This window comes from Acinonyx jubatus, chromosome D2, assembly GCF_027475565.1.
Source record: "Acinonyx jubatus isolate Ajub_Pintada_27869175 chromosome D2, VMU_Ajub_asm_v1.0, whole genome shotgun sequence".
In the NCBI taxonomy this organism is placed as follows: Eukaryota; Metazoa; Chordata; class Mammalia; order Carnivora; family Felidae; genus Acinonyx; species Acinonyx jubatus.
In genome coordinates, this window is record NC_069393.1 from 11,442,014 (window position 1) to 11,460,820 (window position 18,807).

The window sequence follows — 18,807 nt, forward strand, 5'->3', positions numbered from 1 at the left end:
AAGGAAGGAAGGAAGGAAGGAAGGAAGGAAGAAAGGAAGGAAGGAAGGAAGAAAAGAAAAGAAAGACAAAATGGAAACTATATGAGCTGAAATGTTAACTTGATTATGAAAACAATTTTACAATGTATACAAACATATCAAAACATCACGTTGTACACCTTAAATATATACAATTTTTATTTGTCAGTTATACCTCAATAAAGCAAGGAAAAAATGAAATCGCAATTGAACACAATAAGCTAAAACTACGGCATAATTTAAAACAAAGATTATCTACAACGTGTATGAAAGGTGCTGCTCCTGTCAGATGGCCTCTAGAAAAGTGAGAGGGCACTCTTCAAAGTTTACATCGAATATGCGCAACACGGGACTTTAAACGTCCATATCTTTAGGGATTCAACAAAGGAATAGTTGTACCTAACTTCCTTTTTTTAAAGTGTATTTATTTATCTTGGGGGATGGGGGCAGAGAGAGAGAGAAGGGGAGAGAGAGAACCCCAAGCGGGCTCCTGACTGTCAGTGCAGAGCCCAGTGCAGGGCTCGATCTCTCAAACTGGGAGCCGAAACCGAGAGTCGGTTGCTTAACTGACTGAGCCACCCAGACGCCTTCCCAACCTCTTTTTTAAAGCAAAATATGGCCTGTAAATTAAAAAACCTCTGCAAAGTTTTTCTGGTTTTAAAAAGTTGTAAAAGCATGTACTAACTCAACCTATCTAGAACCAAATCTCAGCCCCATAATCCAAATAGTATTTGGTGTATTTCTTGATTATTTTTTGTTTTTGGTAATTTTTAAAATAGCAAATCTTCGTGGGCCTTAGTCTGTTCCTTTCCGTGAAAACGTGTAAGAGACCAGAACTGCCACGTTGTCGTCTGTGTGAATGGCATCCCCTGAAGTTGTGCCGGGAAGCAACCCCAAATGAGATTGCCTTTTTTTTTTCATAGGGGAAGAGATTTTATTTATATATTTATTTTTTGAGTAAACTCTAGCCCCGATGTGGGGCTTGAACTCACAATCCCGAGATTGAGCCACATCCTCTACCAACCGAGCCAGCCAGGCGCCCAGAGAGGGCCTTTATAATAAGTTTGTGTGATTTGCATTTTAGGGGCTTGGGGTGCTTTAGGGGCCAAATCATCTCAGTGTCCAAAACGACTCTGTTCACCCCCCACCACCTGGCTCACTCTCCCAGCTCTCAAAGCTTATTAGCAACACTCATCCCAAGTCTGAGAATATATATTTTTTTTCTCCAGGAAATAATCTCTATGCCCTTTTCACCATTTCAAATGTTATAAACCTGGTTCTATAAAATAAAATAAATCCCAGACTTCAGCTAATTCTCTCCCTTTTGGCTTATTAGTAAGTCAGTTCTACATTTTTAATAGACCTGTGTTTATAAGTTTTATACATTTTAATTTTGAAACACTAAATGCCTCCTAACTTGCCTTTCAGCTGTGTCCCTTCCTCTGATTAGCCCTACCACACACACACACACACACACACACACACACACACAGTGTGACCAACCCCACAGTTTCCTAAACACACATTGTTCTCTCTTGCCCATGGACTATGGGGTCTTTGCACATGCTACTCATTCTCTTTGGAAAGGCCTGTTTCCTACACTGGTAAACTCCTATGCATCCGGCAGAACTCAAGTGAAATGACCCGTCACCTCCCCTTTGAAGGTTTCTTTATCCGGCTGTGCAGGGTTGGGCAACCCTCCCACCCCAAGGTAGCACCCTCTTACTCACCCTGTCTTAGCCCTTAGACACTGTTATGTGCTAGCAGACCGTGCTGGGCTGGAAAGTCCTTCGGGATACAGTCCTTAAATCTCTGCTCTGTTTACCTTGTCTAGCACATAGCCGGGACCCAATAATAGGTAAATGATTTCACAAATATCATTCCCCCCCCTTATCAAAAAAATGCTGTACCCTCAACTAATTGAGCGTATCGTGACCTACTATTTTTGAAGTTCAACACATTGGGTTAAGTGTATCAACCACCTGAAAATGTCAACATTTGAGAAGGTCAGTGTAAATACTTGGGTGAGGGGAGGGGTTTAGGGGTCCTCGTTTTGTGCGCCGTTGTTCCTTGAGAGCAAGCGTGATTTCTGCAGGTAGAGAACTCCTCCCCGGGTGAGTGTTGACATCACAGCGTAATGGGGCAGAGAACGTCAGTCGCAATCCTTTTGTCTGTTGTTGTTGTTTTTAACTTTTTTAGGTGATAAGTGCTCCTGCCAACTCTCATGGCCAATTGACTCTTCATCGGGAACCTTTCCTTGTGTGTGGAGGGGATGGGTTCACCCAGTCCAACTTCGACGGCTGTGTCTCTTCTGCCCTGTGTGTTCTAGAAGCTTTAAAGAACCAAATTTAGCCCCTGGATCTTTATTCTCTACCTGTGCTTGGGGTTTCTGGTTTCACAGTTCTCTGTGAGAGATTACTTTGTTTTCTATTTTGCTGAGAGAAATTACTGGAAAATTTTTCGTATGGAGTATAAAATCGATTTCGTAATTTTGATAGTTACAACGCAAGTTGCAATGAAGATTCTCTGTACAGTACACCTTTCACGGGGTTTCTGAATTGCCATGATTACTCCTTGTTAAAGAAAAATAAAAAATAATGTTTAAGAATAACAAATAACCCTCCCTCCCCCAAAAGTATGTCAAACCAAAATAATAGTTCATGTTCCAAAACCTTGATTCTTTTGAGAATTTCAATTCCAAATAAAGAATAATTAATATCAAATCTTCATTTTCAATCTTCGAGCATGACCTTGGTTCAATGTTTTTGCAGATTGCCGAACTACTCAATTCCCCTGGACTGTGGATAACGGAGGGTTCTTTCTGTGTCTCTCAAGTTATTAAATGATCCTGACCTGTAGGTCTCAGGTGTCATCATCTCCAGGATTGTGGTTTGGAGGGCAATCAACTGACAAAGAAACCTGTCTTCACATTTTCAGAAAATAACCAGATTCAACTCGACTTTCCAAGTCATACGATAGTTTCTAACCTTAAAAAAAAAAAATTCAGGCTTAATATGAAAGTAACAATTAAACACAAACTGAGAGAAAATATATCGATCTTTATCTTCGGCTGTCTCTGATGGCTGGTGCTGTTACCTTCATGCGCTCTCCAGGATGCGCTGTGGCATTTAGACTGTGTCAGGTTTAATGAATTTAATACAACAAGAAAATTTACTGAGCTAGAAAATAGATGCACTTAAAATAGTTCAATATTTGCCAGCTTAGTGGTTCAGCATATCACCCACATGCTTCAGTGACCCACATGCTTCCTGCCAATGACTGGCGGAGAGAAATTGATCCCCGGCCTTCTAAACAAGCCACTTGTTGCTAATTTGAAAAGCAAAATGGCGAGTGCTATTTTATAATTGTGCAAGGAAAGACATTATTGCGGCCTCTCAGACTATGAACAGTTCAACAAAATACTTCTTACCTTGGTGGTATTGAAGGTTTCACACTCACACGCCTTGTATCATATATACACACACAATGAAAGCATGGGCAGAAATTGCTTATGTTGTAGCACAAAGCAGGCTTTGTGATCCTACGGAATGTTGCTACGTGTCCTTTTAGCAACCAACTCATGAAACCCTGAAATGCCTACATATGGTCAATGTCACTTATTTTTGAAAGCAGAGAAAGAAAAGGGGAAATTAAGTGATTTCTCATGTGATATGATGAAGAATATTGAGATTCCTTTAATCATTTGGCCCCTATTTGATCAATTTGGTTTTACCCTTAAAGTCTAGCAGAAAAGACTCGAATGTGTTAACCATCTTGTTTTTAATGAATGTAATTCTGGAGCCATTTGACAGAGAGCGTCCTGAAGTCTGAGGAAGTGTTACGTTTGTCTCATGAATGCACGTCCTCCAAAGAAAAGAGAAGGAAAATGACTTATAAAGTTGGGGTGAGTTACTTGGAGAAAAGAGTTTTCTAAGTCATTACTGAGGGCTTTTAAATATCAATTCCTTCTGAGTATGTTTGCCTAATAATGCTGCATCTGTTTTGAGAACTCTGTGGCAAATATGGGAAAAGATTCAGCCCTGCCTAGTAGGTGGATCATTTCAGTCGTTTTGAAAACTCATCTTACATTTAGATCCCTCTCTGCGAGGAAAAGACCAATTTCCTGATGCTCAAATAAGGAAACCAAATTTATCCGATGCTTGTGTTCTTTATTTTCATTCACCTCTTTCCCTTCAGAAATAAAAAAGGTTAGAGAAAAATCTGGAAGCCATCCCAGAGGGCCACAAAACTCAGATGGCCAGGATGCCCTGAATGACCCAGCGCTGGGGTGTCCAGTATGCCCCCCCCCCCCAGGGAAATAGGAGTCAGCAGTATTGGGAGAGGTGACGGGGGCGTGTGTCTGTCAGCCCCATAGGACCACACAGCACCACGGTATTTCCAAACAAGAACGTTTATTAAATCAAGACAGCCACGGAGAGCCGCTCTGTTTTGAAAGGAGCGTATTTAAGTGAGAAACGGCTCGAGCAGCGGGGTGATTTAATACTTGTTAGCTGATAAATATAGCCTCCGCCAGAATAAAACTTTATGATGCTGTGTTGAAAAGCTTAATTACTAAACCGTCTATGCAGGTCTTTCTTGCTCAGGCAGCCAGGGTGACAAATTATAGCAGTGGAATAGTATTTTTCACCTCTGGCATTTCTGAAGGGGAGAAGGATGTCTAGAAACACCGAGAACGCGGTAATAATCCCAGACCAGATATTACTGGGGGGGGGGGGGGGGGACACTTCATTGAGTCACTAAGCCTTCTGTGCAAAATGCCATCATCCGCACCCCCCGCCTACCCACTACCTTGTTAAGCAAAAAGGACAAGGTCAATTTCACATTTATCTGGTGTTTTATACTCGTCCAAGTGCAAGTGTATATATATATATATATATATATATATATATATATATATATATATATATATTCCAGCCCCCCTAACGCCCCTCTGCAGTATGCAGAGCAGGGAATTCTTACACATGACAAATCAGGAAACTAAGGCACAGGGCTTGGCCAGCCAAGGTCACGTAATGACCTGCCAGGACACGAGCAACCCATGCGCCCGCGACCCATTTCTGTTTACGGGGCACCACGCTGCTGGCAGGTGACAGCGACCAGAAGGCCGAGCTGAAACACGAGTTGGAGGGACAAGCCACACCACGTGGCGCTCTTAGGTTTCATTTCAGAGCGCTCGCACTAACGCCGATGTGATATATACACGCGTCTAGCCTGGAATAAAGTCTCCACGAGTCCCGGCTGAGTGACTGATGTTCCCCTTATTTTCATTTGCGGGCTTATTTCCTTCTTCGGGGGTCGCTTGCTGTGAGAAATCGCCGCGCGCTGGCGACGCCGAGTTCGGGCGCAGGCGCGCTGGGGGAGCAGCGTGCAGACCCCTGTCGGCCTCGACGTTCGTCATCCTCCAGCCCTCTGTCCTTTCTCCCCTTCTTGCGCCGTGCTCAGAAACCTGCACTATAAGTGCAAATTTGTGATTCCCTGTTTTAACGTATCTCCTTTTTCCTCCCTCAAATTTAAAGCAATCTGGCTTCTTACTCGAGTTGATGGGACAATCACTGTTTTGATTCTCAGAGGTAATGCAAGCGTTTAAAACTGGGTGTAGCTTTCAGGGATCTTGGTGCTAAAAAGCTAGAACAGATATGCCAAGCAGGGTACCAGACTCTGGACAAAAATGGAACATAATCAGCGAGGTCCACCCAAAGATCCCAGTTAGGGGCACACAAGTCCCACAGAGCGGCGGGCAGGGTAAAGGTACCCGTGGGTGTCATTGCAGGCGGTTAATAAGATGCCGCAGCTCACGGAGCTGGCGAACCCTAAGAGGAGGAACCAGGTTTTCTTGGGAGGGGGACGGTGTCTGAACAGACGCAGAGATGTGTCAGTGAAACGCATCGGACAGCGTGTCTCCCTCCACACCATACCTGGGCCGACCTGGCTGACTGCATGAGTCCAAACTGCGTTATCAATACGGTCAAGACAAGTGAGTGCTTTCGGTGGTGAGGGCTCAGTGGGACACAGAATGTGATCTCTGGGAAGAAGAAGAAAAAGGCTGAGCAAACGTCAAACTAGCTGGTGCGGGACCGAGCTGCCGCTTTCCAGTCGGGAGTGTATTCGTGTTCCAGCCGCTACCATCTGGCCAGGAGAGCCAGGGAAGTTGAACTGGCAGTACGTCCTTCGTTTCCTTCTCAACGACGGGCGGGGGATTATAATCCGCTTAAGAGTTCACAGCAGAATGCATCAAAGAGGCGGTTAGGGAGAAAGAATCTTTAAGAGAATGTTAATTTAAAACACATGCAGAATCCATAGAATGCTGGAATGTCTCAGTTCGGAGGGGCTTGGAGACCATTTAGACCAGTTCTTAGCCGTCTTGGATTTCGAATCATCGTGAGAAGCGACGGAAAACTCTGGATCTTCTAAGGACAGCAAAAATGCACGTATATACATAGAACTCACGCACCATTTTAGAGCCTGCTGGCTAGCTGCCTATCTTTGTAAATAAAGTTTTATCGGAACACAGCCTGGCCAGTTCGTTTGTATATTGTCTGTGGCTGTCTTTGCACTACAACAGTAGAGATGATTGTTTGCGACAGACACCATATGGCCTGCAAAGCCTAAAATAGTTACTATCTGGTCCTTTAAGAAAAAAGGAAAAAGATCGCTGCCTCCTGTTCTAGAGGGTTACGAGGCCGCCACAGTCTATTTTTAGCCACCCAGAGGTCTATGGACCCCAGATTAAGAACCTCTAAATCTCAGCCCTATCACTTTATGTAAATACAGGCTTATCTTAGATCCACACATCTGGTCCATTGTTCCTTGATCTTACACCCTATTGTAAATCCTTTAAGGCAAGCAGTGTAGCTTTGCAGTTAAGAGCACATCCTCCGGGGTTAAATAGATTCATGTTTTAATCCAGACTTTGCTCCTCATTGTGACCTCGAGGCAGTTCAACCACCTCGCAGCCTGCTTTATCATCTGAGAAATGAGTTAAAGGTAGCTACTTCATAGGATTGCTGTGAGGCATGAATGCAGATAAAACCTTAGCAGCGTGCCGGACACACAGTAAGTGCTTAATAAATGATAATGGCAATGATGAAGGAGACGGGGAGGGAGAGGACAGGCAGATCCTCCCGGTGCCCCCAGGCTCGGGTGAAAGCCAGTTCTGTCTGCATTTATATAGCACATTTGGGAGAGTGGATGGTGAGGCGAGCATGTGTGTTGACAGGAAATCCGATGAAACACGGAAGCTTCAAAGCGTCAAACCTTTCTTCAAACCTTCGTGTAGCAGAATGGTGGTGTCTACCTGAGACCAGCCATGGGCCACCTTCTCTTGTTCTGCTCCAGTGGGTACGCAGACACCTGTTGCTTGGGGAAAGGGTGTTTTGCTCAGATGCGGTCCTTGAAAAGAAACCAGGATAGGTCATTACCAGCAGTAGGGCAGGTGCGAAATGTGGGAGCGTTCTCTGCAGTGAACAATGCCTCGTCCTTTGTGACTATGTATGTTGCATGCAAAGAATTGCAGGCTTGGGGTGGATTCTGCTGAAGATTATTTACTCGGAAACACTGTGAAAACCGGGAGAGAGTTATTTCACATTCTTAACATGTTTGGCGAAGTATGCGGATTCATTTCCTGTCCCTGACCTTCGTTTAAAACTGAAGCTCGTTCCATGACATTGTGGTGGATCCATGACGTCTCAAACCCACCACCTACTCGCTGTGATCTTGGACCCGTTTCTCAGGCGTCTAAGCCTCAGGATGTTCATCGCTCAAATGGAGATATTAATTTTACCTACTTTAGGGTTCTTGAGGATTACAGAATATGCACGTAAAGGGTTTAGTATATGCCCTGCACGTAGAAAATGCTCGATAAATTTTAGCTGTTAGTATTACTATTATCGTTCGTGAAATATGACGTAGGAAGACAATCTTCTCTCATAAACACCACTGCATTTGTAGGTTGTATAGACACTTTAGACCCGGCTAGGAAGCCACGTCAGTGTTTATGGAAACTCACAAGGGACCGTATTTAAGTTGCCACTGTACGTATGGGCTCAGAGTCATTTTAGCTCAGAAATTTTTGTTGACTCTTGAGTGAATGAATGAATAAATGCTACTATGGCTTTTTCCCGTGCTCATTAACGTACATGGCACCCTGTTTTCCTTGAGCCAATCTTATCTTCCCATCCTGGTGATCCCAATCACATGTGTACTTAACTCCTTCAGCATCCACTTGCCACTCAAACTACGGGAGCCACAAAAGCAGAGCCTGACGTACAAGAAGGACACAGCGGGGCACTTGGGTGGCTCGGCCGGTTAAGCGTCTAACTCTTGATTTCAGCCCAGGTCATGATCTCACGGTTTGTGGGTTCGAGCCCCACATCAGGCTCTGTGCTCATGGCATAATTGGGATTTCATTAGAATAGAGTAGCCTCCATGGGGACAAAGATTTTTGTCTTTTTCCTTCACTTTGGAATCTCCAGTATCCAGAATCCTACCTGGCACATACTGAATGACTAGTTCTAGAACATTCAAACCACCAGCAATTAAGCTGTATTATGTACTTAAAACATGTAACAAAAGACACAGAAAAGTAACAATTGATAAACTCTGACAAGGTACAAATAACGAGCATGAAAAAAACTTTGAATCTTACTTACGGATATGTAAGCGAATTCTGTAACCAGAGGGATCATGTCTAAAGTTTCTAAAATGTTTCCCCCGGACCCAGCACACAGTAGGGCACAGAGTAGACCCTGAATACATTTTTGTTGAATAATTCAAAGATTAGAAGAAGAAAATGTTTAAGTGAAAATGAGCACTCCATTCTAAGAAACCCAAGAGAAACTATTCTAGAAGTACAACACTTAACAATGGTCCATGTAACGGACAATGGCCTGTGTAGTTAGCACATTTGTGTGAGGACAACGTGTGCCAGAGCAGAAGTGATACTTTCCCCGTGCAAATAATAAGTAAAGCACCTGTAGCAGCAAATTCTGCCATGGTGCAATGAAGGTTTATTGGCTTCCATTTTCATTTCCTCGGCCTTCTTTTACTGGAATTGATTTCAAGGTGTTAAGAGTCAGACCTATTGTACTACTCACTTCTGTAAGACGTCACCAACCTCAAACTCGCACAATGTATTTTAACCATTACAATGAGTCATGTTTATTTACCCTTTGGACGACAATCAAACTGTTTGCTGCAAACCAAAAGCTTGTCAGAAAACAAAATGTTAATGATACAGAGACCATTATGGAGAAAAAAAAAATTGGCAAGTGTCACTCTGTTGAGAAAAGTGACCATCCTGGATGAATAGCATTCTGACAGATTAGCTCTATGGTATAGAAAAGACCTAACAGAATGTGCCTGTAATTAGAAAATCCATTCATGCAATAATCTGTATTAATAGTTGCAATAATAAAAACTTTATAATTATTTCAGTAGGTGCTGAAAAATTATGTCATAAACTTAACATATATTACTGGTAAAGCCTTATGATAAACTCAGAAAAGGGGCATGCTACCTCAAAGGAATAAAGACTATTTTAAAGCCATAACAAACATCACAATTAAGAACAAATCATTAGAACCATTTACATTAAATTGGAAAGAAGTAAAAGATCCTTGCATCAGTATCTTGAAATTCCTAGGGTATGCATTAAGGCATGGAACATATTTAAAGAAGTGTAAACATAAGGAAAGAAAGGAAAATGGTTATGAGTGCCATCAATAGGATCATACTCCTGGAAAACTCAGGCGAACTAACTTCTGAAATTAATGGAAAGTGGCTAGAGAGGCTGAAGTATAAATATTCGAAGATCAGTAGCTTTCTATATGCCATAATAATCAAGGCAAATGTATCTTGTACATATTTTTATTAACCAAAAAACGTAGAGGAGCGCCTGGGTGGCTCAATTGATTAAGCGTCTGACTTCAGCTCAGGTCATGATCTCATGGTTTGTGAGTTCGAGCCCCGCATCAGACTCTCTGCTGTCAGCACGGAGCACACTTCAGATCCTGTCTCCCTGTCTGTCTGCCTTGCCCCCTATTCCTATGCTGTCTCTCTCTCAAAAAGAAATAAACATTAAAAAAATTAAAATGTCGGGGTTCCTGGGGGGGAGGAGGTCAGTCAGTTAAGTATCCAACTCTTGATTTCAGCTCAAGTCATGATCTCATGGTTCAGTCCATGGGTTCAAGCCCCACGTCTGGCTCTATGCTGACAACATGGAGCCTACATGGGATTCTCTCTCTCTGCCCCTCTCCATGCTATACATGTGCGCTCTCTCTGTCAAAATAAACTTTAAAAATTTTTAAATAAACATATAAAAATAAAGATGTTATAAAAGCATAGAATACAAAGGAATATCTCTAAGAAGATATGTCTAGAATTTATACGAGGAAATGTTCTCAAAATTTGACCAAATATTTTTAAAGATTTAAATAAGTAGGAAGATATGTCATGTCCATGAAGGGGAATAGTGGATGTTATTTTTTTTCATTTTCCTGTCATTAATTTATGAATTCCACATAATCACAACGGAATTTTTAACATGAAAAAATAATTCTGAAGTTCATCTAGAAAAATTAACAGGTGAAAATAATAGTTTATGAGCCAGAAGGTCATAAATATGGGACTTATCAGCTGATATTAAGACATACTGTAAAATTAAATAAAGAAGTTTACCATTGGTTCTAGAAATGACACAAATCAATGAAATGAATGCTATAATAGTACTCAATGTGATAAAGGAAGCAATCAAAACCAATGAGAAAGGAAGAATAATTTAACAAATGATTTGAGGGAAATTGGCTAGCTATTTCATAGAAAGAAAGAGAAAGAACAGAACGAAAAAGAAAGGGGGGGAGAGGGAAGAGAGGGAGGGAAGAAGGAAGGGAAAAAAGAGAAATCAAATGTGATTGTATCCTCATTGGATATACATTGCATTACAATAATTTCCAGATGGATTAAATGGATAAAGATAAACAAATACGCATCCTCCCTAAATTAAAAAAAAGAGGAAAATATAGACAAATATTTAAAACTGTCAGAAAAAAAAGACTAAAAGTTTACAGGCCATTTATTAAAAGAATACTTTAAAATGATTTACAGTAAAAGTATAATATCTTTAATATAAAATAAACTTCTTACCCAAGGTTAAATTTTTGGTATTTTCTTTTTTTTTTTTTTAAGAAATACAAATTAAACAGAAGTCCCATCTCTCTGTTCCTACCTAGTGTCTCCGGTCACAAGGAAACTATTCCCATAATTTAAATTTTTATTATCTTATTTATTATTTATTTTGTTTTTAAAATTATTTACACACTCCCATATATTTATATTTTGACTTTATGTATTCATAAAAATCTGGTAACGTTCCTTTAGTTTTTAAATCACAGCATATTGTATATAGTCATTTAGAACTTTGTGCCCCCTCTGTGTTATATTTTTAATATTTTTCTCTGTTGGTTTGCGTACATTTATTTCAGCCACTTTCACTACCTTACGGCCTTCCATTTTATGAATATATGAGTTTGTTTATCCATTTCCCCACAGATGGACATTGAGTTGCTTTAAATTGGTACTATAACAGGGGTGCCTGGGTGGCTCAGTTGGTTAACCCTCTCATGGTCCGACCTCTCAGCTCGGGTCATGATCTTGGAGTGGTCTGTGAGTTCGAGCCCCACATCAGGCTCTGTGCTGACAGCTTGAAGCCTGGAACCTGTTTCAGATTGTGTGTCTTCCTCTCTCTTTCTCTCTGCTTCTACCCCACTCGTGCTCCGTCTCTCAAAAATGAATAAACATTAAAAAAAAATGAATAAATAAATTTGCACTACTGCAAACATTGTAATAACTATCTTTGCATGTGTCTCTTTTGCATAGCATAAACGTTTTTACAAGTGATAATGTTAAACTGTACCGAAACTGAGTTGTGAGTTAGTTCCAGGGAATAGGCTTTATTTTTCCGTAATCTCTTTGAAATAACAATTTGAGAATTAATAAAGGAGAAACATTATCTGGAGTACCTTGAAGCCAATTGATGAATTTTCCCATAATTAAAATAGGTGGGTCCAGCTTGGGGGTGACATTGGAAAACCTATTTGGTGGTAGGTCTTCAAAGAGATAGTAAGACCACCTATAGAGCCAGAACCCTGCCCACACATGTTCCCTGGAAGCAAAGAGCCCCTAAGGGTAGGCAGGGAGCCGTCAGGGCATTGCGGTGATGTTGAGTTAGAGACCATTCCTCTAATTTCCTAGCACCAAGCGCTGGCCTGATTCTAGAAAGCAGGGAGAGCAACCTTTGCAACCCCCCACCAAATGACAGAATGAATTTCCCATTCGGCTGCTGGAAATCAGGGCAAGCTGTCATCTTTCATTTGATTAAAACAGAAAATGAGCACAATGAGATACCCTTTCACAACCACTAGATGGCTATTATCAACAACAAACAAACAAACAAAAGCAGAACGTAACCGAAACCAACAGGTGTTGGCGAGGATGCGGAGAAATTGGAACCCTCCCGCCCTGCTCGTGGGAGTGTCAAATGGCGCGGCCACTGTGGGAAACGGCATGGTGGGTCCTCAAAAATTTCAACATAGAATTTTACCACATGGCCCAGCAATCCGTCTTCCGGGCATATGCCCAGAAGTGAAAGTGGGGACTGAAATAGACAGGCCTACACTCGGGTTCATAGTAGCCTTAGTCACAATAGCCCAAAGGTGGAAGCCACTGGCTTCCATCGATGGATGAAGGCATGAATGAACAAAACGTGGTGTATTCATACAACAGGATATCATGAAGTCTCAAAAGGGAAGGGGGCGCCGACCGACGCTACAACATGGGTGCAAACTTGAAGATATTATGCTAAGTGACTTAAGACAGTCGTGAAATATACAGGCTCCCACTTAGCTGAGGTTTCTAGCGGAGTCAAATTCACAGAGACAGACAGCAAAAGGCGGGGAGGAAGGAATGGGGGCTGAGGTTGAACAGTACAGAGGTTTCTTTAGGGAGACAGAGAAGCACAAAAGGTCAGCGTCAGTGGTGGCTTCAGTACATCCTGAGGGTGCTGAGTGCCACAGAACTGTACTCTTAAAAACGGTCACTCTTATGGTGTGTGTATCTTACCACAAGTCTTTAAAAAAGGAAAGAAAAGAATGGATATTTACAAATCTATGAGAATGACACCATCTCTCTACAGCAGAAAAATAGACTCATTACAGTTCTTTTCTACTTAATAGCCGATTTCACAGAAATGGCCAAAAAAAAAAAAAAGAGGAACAAAATACACACACACATAAATATATATAACTATGTTTTGCCTAGTAAGTGATAAAAATATATACACGTCTATGTATACATATATATAAATGTACGTGTGTGTATATATACACACACACACATATATATATACACACATATACAATCATGTTCTGCTTCATGGGTAAACAAAAGCATGCAGGTTAAAAACCACAGTGAAATGCAAAGTGGCATCTTTTTAAAAATTACTAAATTCTAAAAGGAGATCAAAACTAACAGAAGTTAAAATTGTCACAGCCTCTCCACAAAGTGAGCTGGAAGCATGTATCAAATGCGGTTTCTTAAGCATGTTTTTTGACTCAATAATCATGCTTCTAAGAATCTGGCTTCAAGGAATAATCAGGGATGTAGACATTGATTTGTTGGCAATATGTGTATTTCCAGCATTACTTATAATAGTGAAAAGCTGGAAACAACCCAAGTGAACACTGATTGGAAGTGACTTAATAAATTCCAACAGATCAAAGCAGTGGCATTTAATGCAGTCACTTGAAAATGTGCCTACCTGGAATAATTCTTATGATACGCTGCTAAGAGAGAAAGTCCAAAATAGGTAACATTCATACCAGAAGACATTTTGATCTTCATTCTTTTATTTAATTATTTTTTTACAAAGGAGGGGGCGGGGGAGGGGTAGAATGCAGTTTCCTGGGGCACACACCTCCATCCATCTGAACTGGAGCTCTCGGGGCTGAGGTCTGGAAATTTGCATTTGCTTTGAATTTCCCCAGGGCGTTCAAGGGCAGTCAGAGAATTTCTGCACTTGAGAATCCCCAGATTAGAAGACGTAAGGCTGCTTCCACGTGGGATCTCAAAGCAATTCTGAGGCTCGGAAGTCTAGAGATCATCTGACTGTTTGCATTATAAAATCCAAGGCACTAATACAGATACAATGGGGGGGCTGTGCTGGAGGGGGTTGGGAGGGAGGCTGAAGTCACCTGAAGATCAGCATCGCCCACTCTCCAGTTATAAGGCATTAAGCCTCCGGTCTAGGGGCCCTCACACTGTAACCTGCATGAGAAAATGTCCTTGTTCTTAGATAGTACATAGTGAATATTTAGCAATTAAGGGGCATCTTGTTCACCATGAACTCTCAGACCGTTAGGAAGAAAAAAACAGTAGATAAGCAGATAGATGATAGGTGCGTAGATAGGTTGATAGATGCATAGCTACACTGATACGTGATGGATGATTGACGGACAGGTGAAAGATAGCTAGACGGACGGATCAAAGGGAGGGTGAAGGAAAAGAAAAGTGGCTAAACTAGAAAATTAGGTGGAAGATACATGGACATCTTTGTCCTCTTTTTGCCTCGTTTCTGTAAGCTTGAAATTATGGTCCAATAAAATGTGACCCCACAAAGAAGAGGATTAGGAGACATATCGAACACAGTAGTGACCTCTAGGACGTGGATCGAAATCACCAGGCCACGCCTACTTTTCCATCGCTCTCTTATTCAACCAACATCAGTCAGGGATCTATTCTGTACCAGGCTCTCCATTCAGAACACTTGGGAAAGACGGGAGATCAAAGCCATTTCCTGCCCTCACCACCATCCTATTCGAGCTAGGCTAACACAAAATGCAGATTCGGGGCCCTGAGACGGAATTAGAATCCCTGGAGAAGGGCCCAGGGACCCGGATCACAGGAAGGTTCCACATACACTAAGGCAGCGTTGCTTTTCAAAATATGGGCTTTGTTTCAGAAGTGGTTCGCAATTGCAATTTCATGAGCCAAAAAGGTGTTTTTTTTTTTTTTAATTAAAATAACAGAAAGAGAAAAAAAGATCAAGAATGCTGACACATGGTGAAGAGTGGCCATTATTGCGTAATGCGTTGGCTTCAGTGCCCTCGGTCACCATGTGAACCAGGTTTCGTATAGGAAAGCACTGCCATAAACTATGGCCCGTGAAATATATCCCTGCCCTTGTCCTCCATTGCCCCCGTCCCCACAACTCTCCCTTTGTCCAGACCTGGACGGGCTGAGAGGCTGGGACGCGTCGACCGCCCTGAGAAGGGGCAGGCTGTTGAGGGAATGTGACTCCCCGGGGCACACCCCCGTCACTGTGCACTGCCCGGTCTTGTGGCAGGGCCCGGAGCTATCCTGTCCCACAGGTGGCCGCGTCTCCAGCCCGTGTGCTGTCATTTCCTGTGATGGACACGGCCCCGCTCAGCACATTTCTGTGCCAGCACCCTGGGGCAGAGGTGGAGCGTCGGACAGAAAGGGACCGAACGTTTCCATTGACTGGGATGCTTCTCGACGCAACAAGAACAGAGGGCATAATGCGTGCGACCAATTTCCCGGGTCATGGTGCCGGGTATTTGATTCAGGCCCCTCACGTCAGATCACAATCAGACGCAAGCCCTGCTTGTCCGACCCAGAGGAGAGACAGCAGTCGTCCGAAATCAGAACAAAACAGGATGGGGTGCAAAAACCCACATGAAATGAGCTTGAGAAATCCTTCCCGGGGCTCTGGGAACCCAAGAGCCTGCTGAGCTGACTAGACGGCGGGGGGGATGATCCTGCTGTTGACACGTGCACTGCACAAAGACCCGCTGTCGCCAAGAAGAGACATCCGAAGACTGGCTCGGCCGGCGGAGGCCCTGGGTCACATCAGGGCAGTGGTGGGGGAGTCGCGAACCGGGTTGGGAAGCAGAGACGCGCCCCGGAGGCCTGAAAAACGCTTTGCTCTCCATCTCGGGGCCAAACGAGTGCCTCCTAGAGAACGGAAAACGGAATTACTCAAAGAAAAACCGTCAACCTCGCAGAGATGATTCCTTTCCTGCCCCGAGTCTGGGAAACGCCTCTGGGGAAGCCGCAGAAATGAATTTGCTCAGCCGAACAGGGCAGAGTGAGATACTCCCCGATTTACTCGGTGACACGACGCAGCACGAGAAGCCATCCCTGTCCACCTCAAAGCAAAGCACCGAGGGGTGCCTGGGTGGCTCAGTAGGTTGGGTGTCCGACTTCGGCTCAGGTCATGATCTCTCGGTCCTTGAGTTCGAGCCCCGCATCGGGCTCTGTGCTGACAGCTCAGAGCCTGGAGCCTGTTTCGGATTCTGTGTCTCCCTCTCTCTCTGGCCCTCCCCCGTTCATGCTCTGTCTCTCTCTGTCTCAAAAATAAATAAACGTAAAAAAAAAAAAAAAAAAGCAAAGCACTGAAATGCTTGATTTGGTGCCGTTGTGGTAGAAATGCCTTCTATCAAAGGCAGGCTCCCACACCGCAAGCCAGAGATAAGTAACAGAGGAAATCGTTGAGACCGTGACCTCTCGGTGGCCTCTTAGAGCCGAATCTTTGCTAGACCTCAGACTATCACACGGGCCGCCAGCCCGCCAAGAGGAGTTTATGGGCGAGCGGCGCGGAAGGCACCTCAGCACGCAGAAGCCTGGCTTTCGAGCAGCTCGAGGAGAGACATTCCAAGGGAATTTCTTATTTGCTTCCCCGAAGCAAGGATTTGATGTTTAGGTGGAGAAACCCTTCTGGGAAGTGAGCTCATTCCTGGGGTTCCGCTGGGGTCATCCAGAAAGGTGTTTGCTTGGGATCTGGGATGGTCATCCAGTGGTGAGACGTGAGTATTTCAAAAATGTGGTCTCTCGCCGACTGGCAAAAAATGCACGAGGGCCTCTCCGGCCCGTAGATTCGGGTGGTGGGTTAAATCAGCAAACATTCCAGAGTGTCTGCTGTAGGATGGGCACTGCGCGGATGCCTCAGAGGATGCTGGGTAGAACCAGACTCACGGGGGGCCGGGGCGGGGGCGGGGCGGGGGGGGAGCACCGAGCAGATCAGTGCACGGGCTCCCCTCTCAAGACAGTGTCACAGCACACAGGGGAGAGACCCCTGGTCCCCACTTCCAGTTTAGGAACCCCTGAGGCCCAAGACAGGCAAGTGAGGCTGAAGGGGACCCGTATCTGACAAACAGGCTTGGCCTCTAAGTTGCCCTTAAAGTGCCTGACCTGAAGACTGAGGCAAAGGCAGAACAAAGTGGTGGGGGGAGGCCCGAAGACAACGCGGGACCCTCCGTGGAATAGAAAGGAGACCCTGACCACAGGAGGGGTCCAGTGGGTCCAATTTGCATCTGTGAGGGACAGACACAGCAAGGAGTACCCAGGTTGAGAGGGATTCTATATGTAGGAACAGACGTCATGTCGGACTCCTCTCCCGTCTCGTCAAAGAGGTCATCTGGGTCCCAGAATCTAAAAATGGCCTCAGAGTTTGGAAGGCTTCTGTCCTCAGCCGGCGTAGGGGCCTCATCTCAGCCCTGCACCTTCAGAAGCATGAAGGAGTCCGGTGAGGTAAGCGATTTCAAAGTTTGCCTTAGGACGCAATTCAAACAATTTCTGTTCGTCATGTAAACAAGCCAGCCACTTATGGAGGAGCAACTCTTGGGGTTGAAACAGGCCTTCCTGGGTTCCCCTCGGGGCCCCTCAAAGGACAGTGGAAGCCACCACCGATAAGGGGGACTTCTCAGGACCTCGCGGCCTGGTTCGGGAACACTGTGACTGTTGGGAACGCCCCTGAGACGTTCGTGGCTTCTGTCCTTGGCCCACTGCGGGACAAGTGCATCCAAACAGTGCATCTGACCCAGGGAACCCTGGGTCCCCTGCCCCAGCTCACACTCCCTCTAGGAGTGAGCTAGGCTGGGCCCTGGTTTGGGGTTGGACGAGAATGACAACTGAGACTTGGCCAATGTCACTGTCCCTTTGGTTTTCTGCCACAGCATCCAACAAGCAGTGAAAAAATAGGAAACCGAGGGACAAAAAAGAACTAATAAAATGCTTTCAAGCACGGAACCTTAGTTTAGTAGACTAATCCTACTTACATACGGAGAAACTGTTCTCAGGAGTCCCTCGTAAATACTTCTTTATTCAGAGAACTGTCGATTCACGTCCATCCTTTGTGAATGCCAAACTAGAGTCTTGGGCATGAAAACGTTTTATTCAATCTCACGGTTACCAAATATTTTTTAAAGTGTCCAAAGAAGTCTGATATATCGGGTTCACCGGCAGTTTGCATTATATTGCGTTTTCCCCAAAGAGGATAGGCCTTCCTGAATTTCACTCATCTGTGATTGCAGACTCCCAACAATTTGCACTCCAGTGAACACTTGGTAGTTATCTCTCTGACATGTACTGTCTTTCCTTCCAAAGACTTTGCTTGGATGCCCTCGCTTTTCCTATCCCGAGTCCGCTGAGTCTGGAGGGGACTGCGTGCTAAGCCCCGGGGACAGACGGGATAGCTGCTAGAATCCATAACTTCTTCTCTGGCTTCAGCCAACCTGAGCTCGCTTATTTAAGTCACTTGTGACAGAACGAGTTCTAGTTGATGCAATGATTATGGAGCCACTCCTGGAAAGGAAGAGTCTGCTGCTTCTGGTTTCTATAGGTTAAGGCCACTAACAATACTGTAGTCATTGTAGTGGTCCCTGTAGGCCCTCCACCTACAGCTTTCCACACATCGTCTCA

At 44.0% G+C, this 18,807-nt stretch overlaps 1 protein-coding gene across 10 annotated transcripts in view; it reads left to right on the forward strand.

The window, feature by feature from the left end:
• The window catches only part of RNLS (renalase, FAD dependent amine oxidase), a 327,133-nt gene that overhangs the window by 256,113 nt on the left and 52,213 nt on the right, over nucleotides 1-18,807 (forward strand). For 3 of the 10 annotated variants that reach the window (XM_027049832.2, XM_027049836.2, XM_053207366.1), the window contains one exon: nucleotides 2,218-2,741. The exons of 6 other annotated variants lie outside the window; for them this stretch is intronic. In XM_027049832.2, coding sequence (XP_026905633.1) covers nucleotides 2,218-2,370 — 153 coding nt within the window. In that variant the 3' untranslated portion in view covers nucleotides 2,371-2,741. Of the gene's footprint in view, nucleotides 1-2,217; nucleotides 2,742-2,789; nucleotides 3,378-18,807 lie in introns of those variants that run through there. One more of the 10 variants, XM_053207367.1, reaches the window with a different exon arrangement.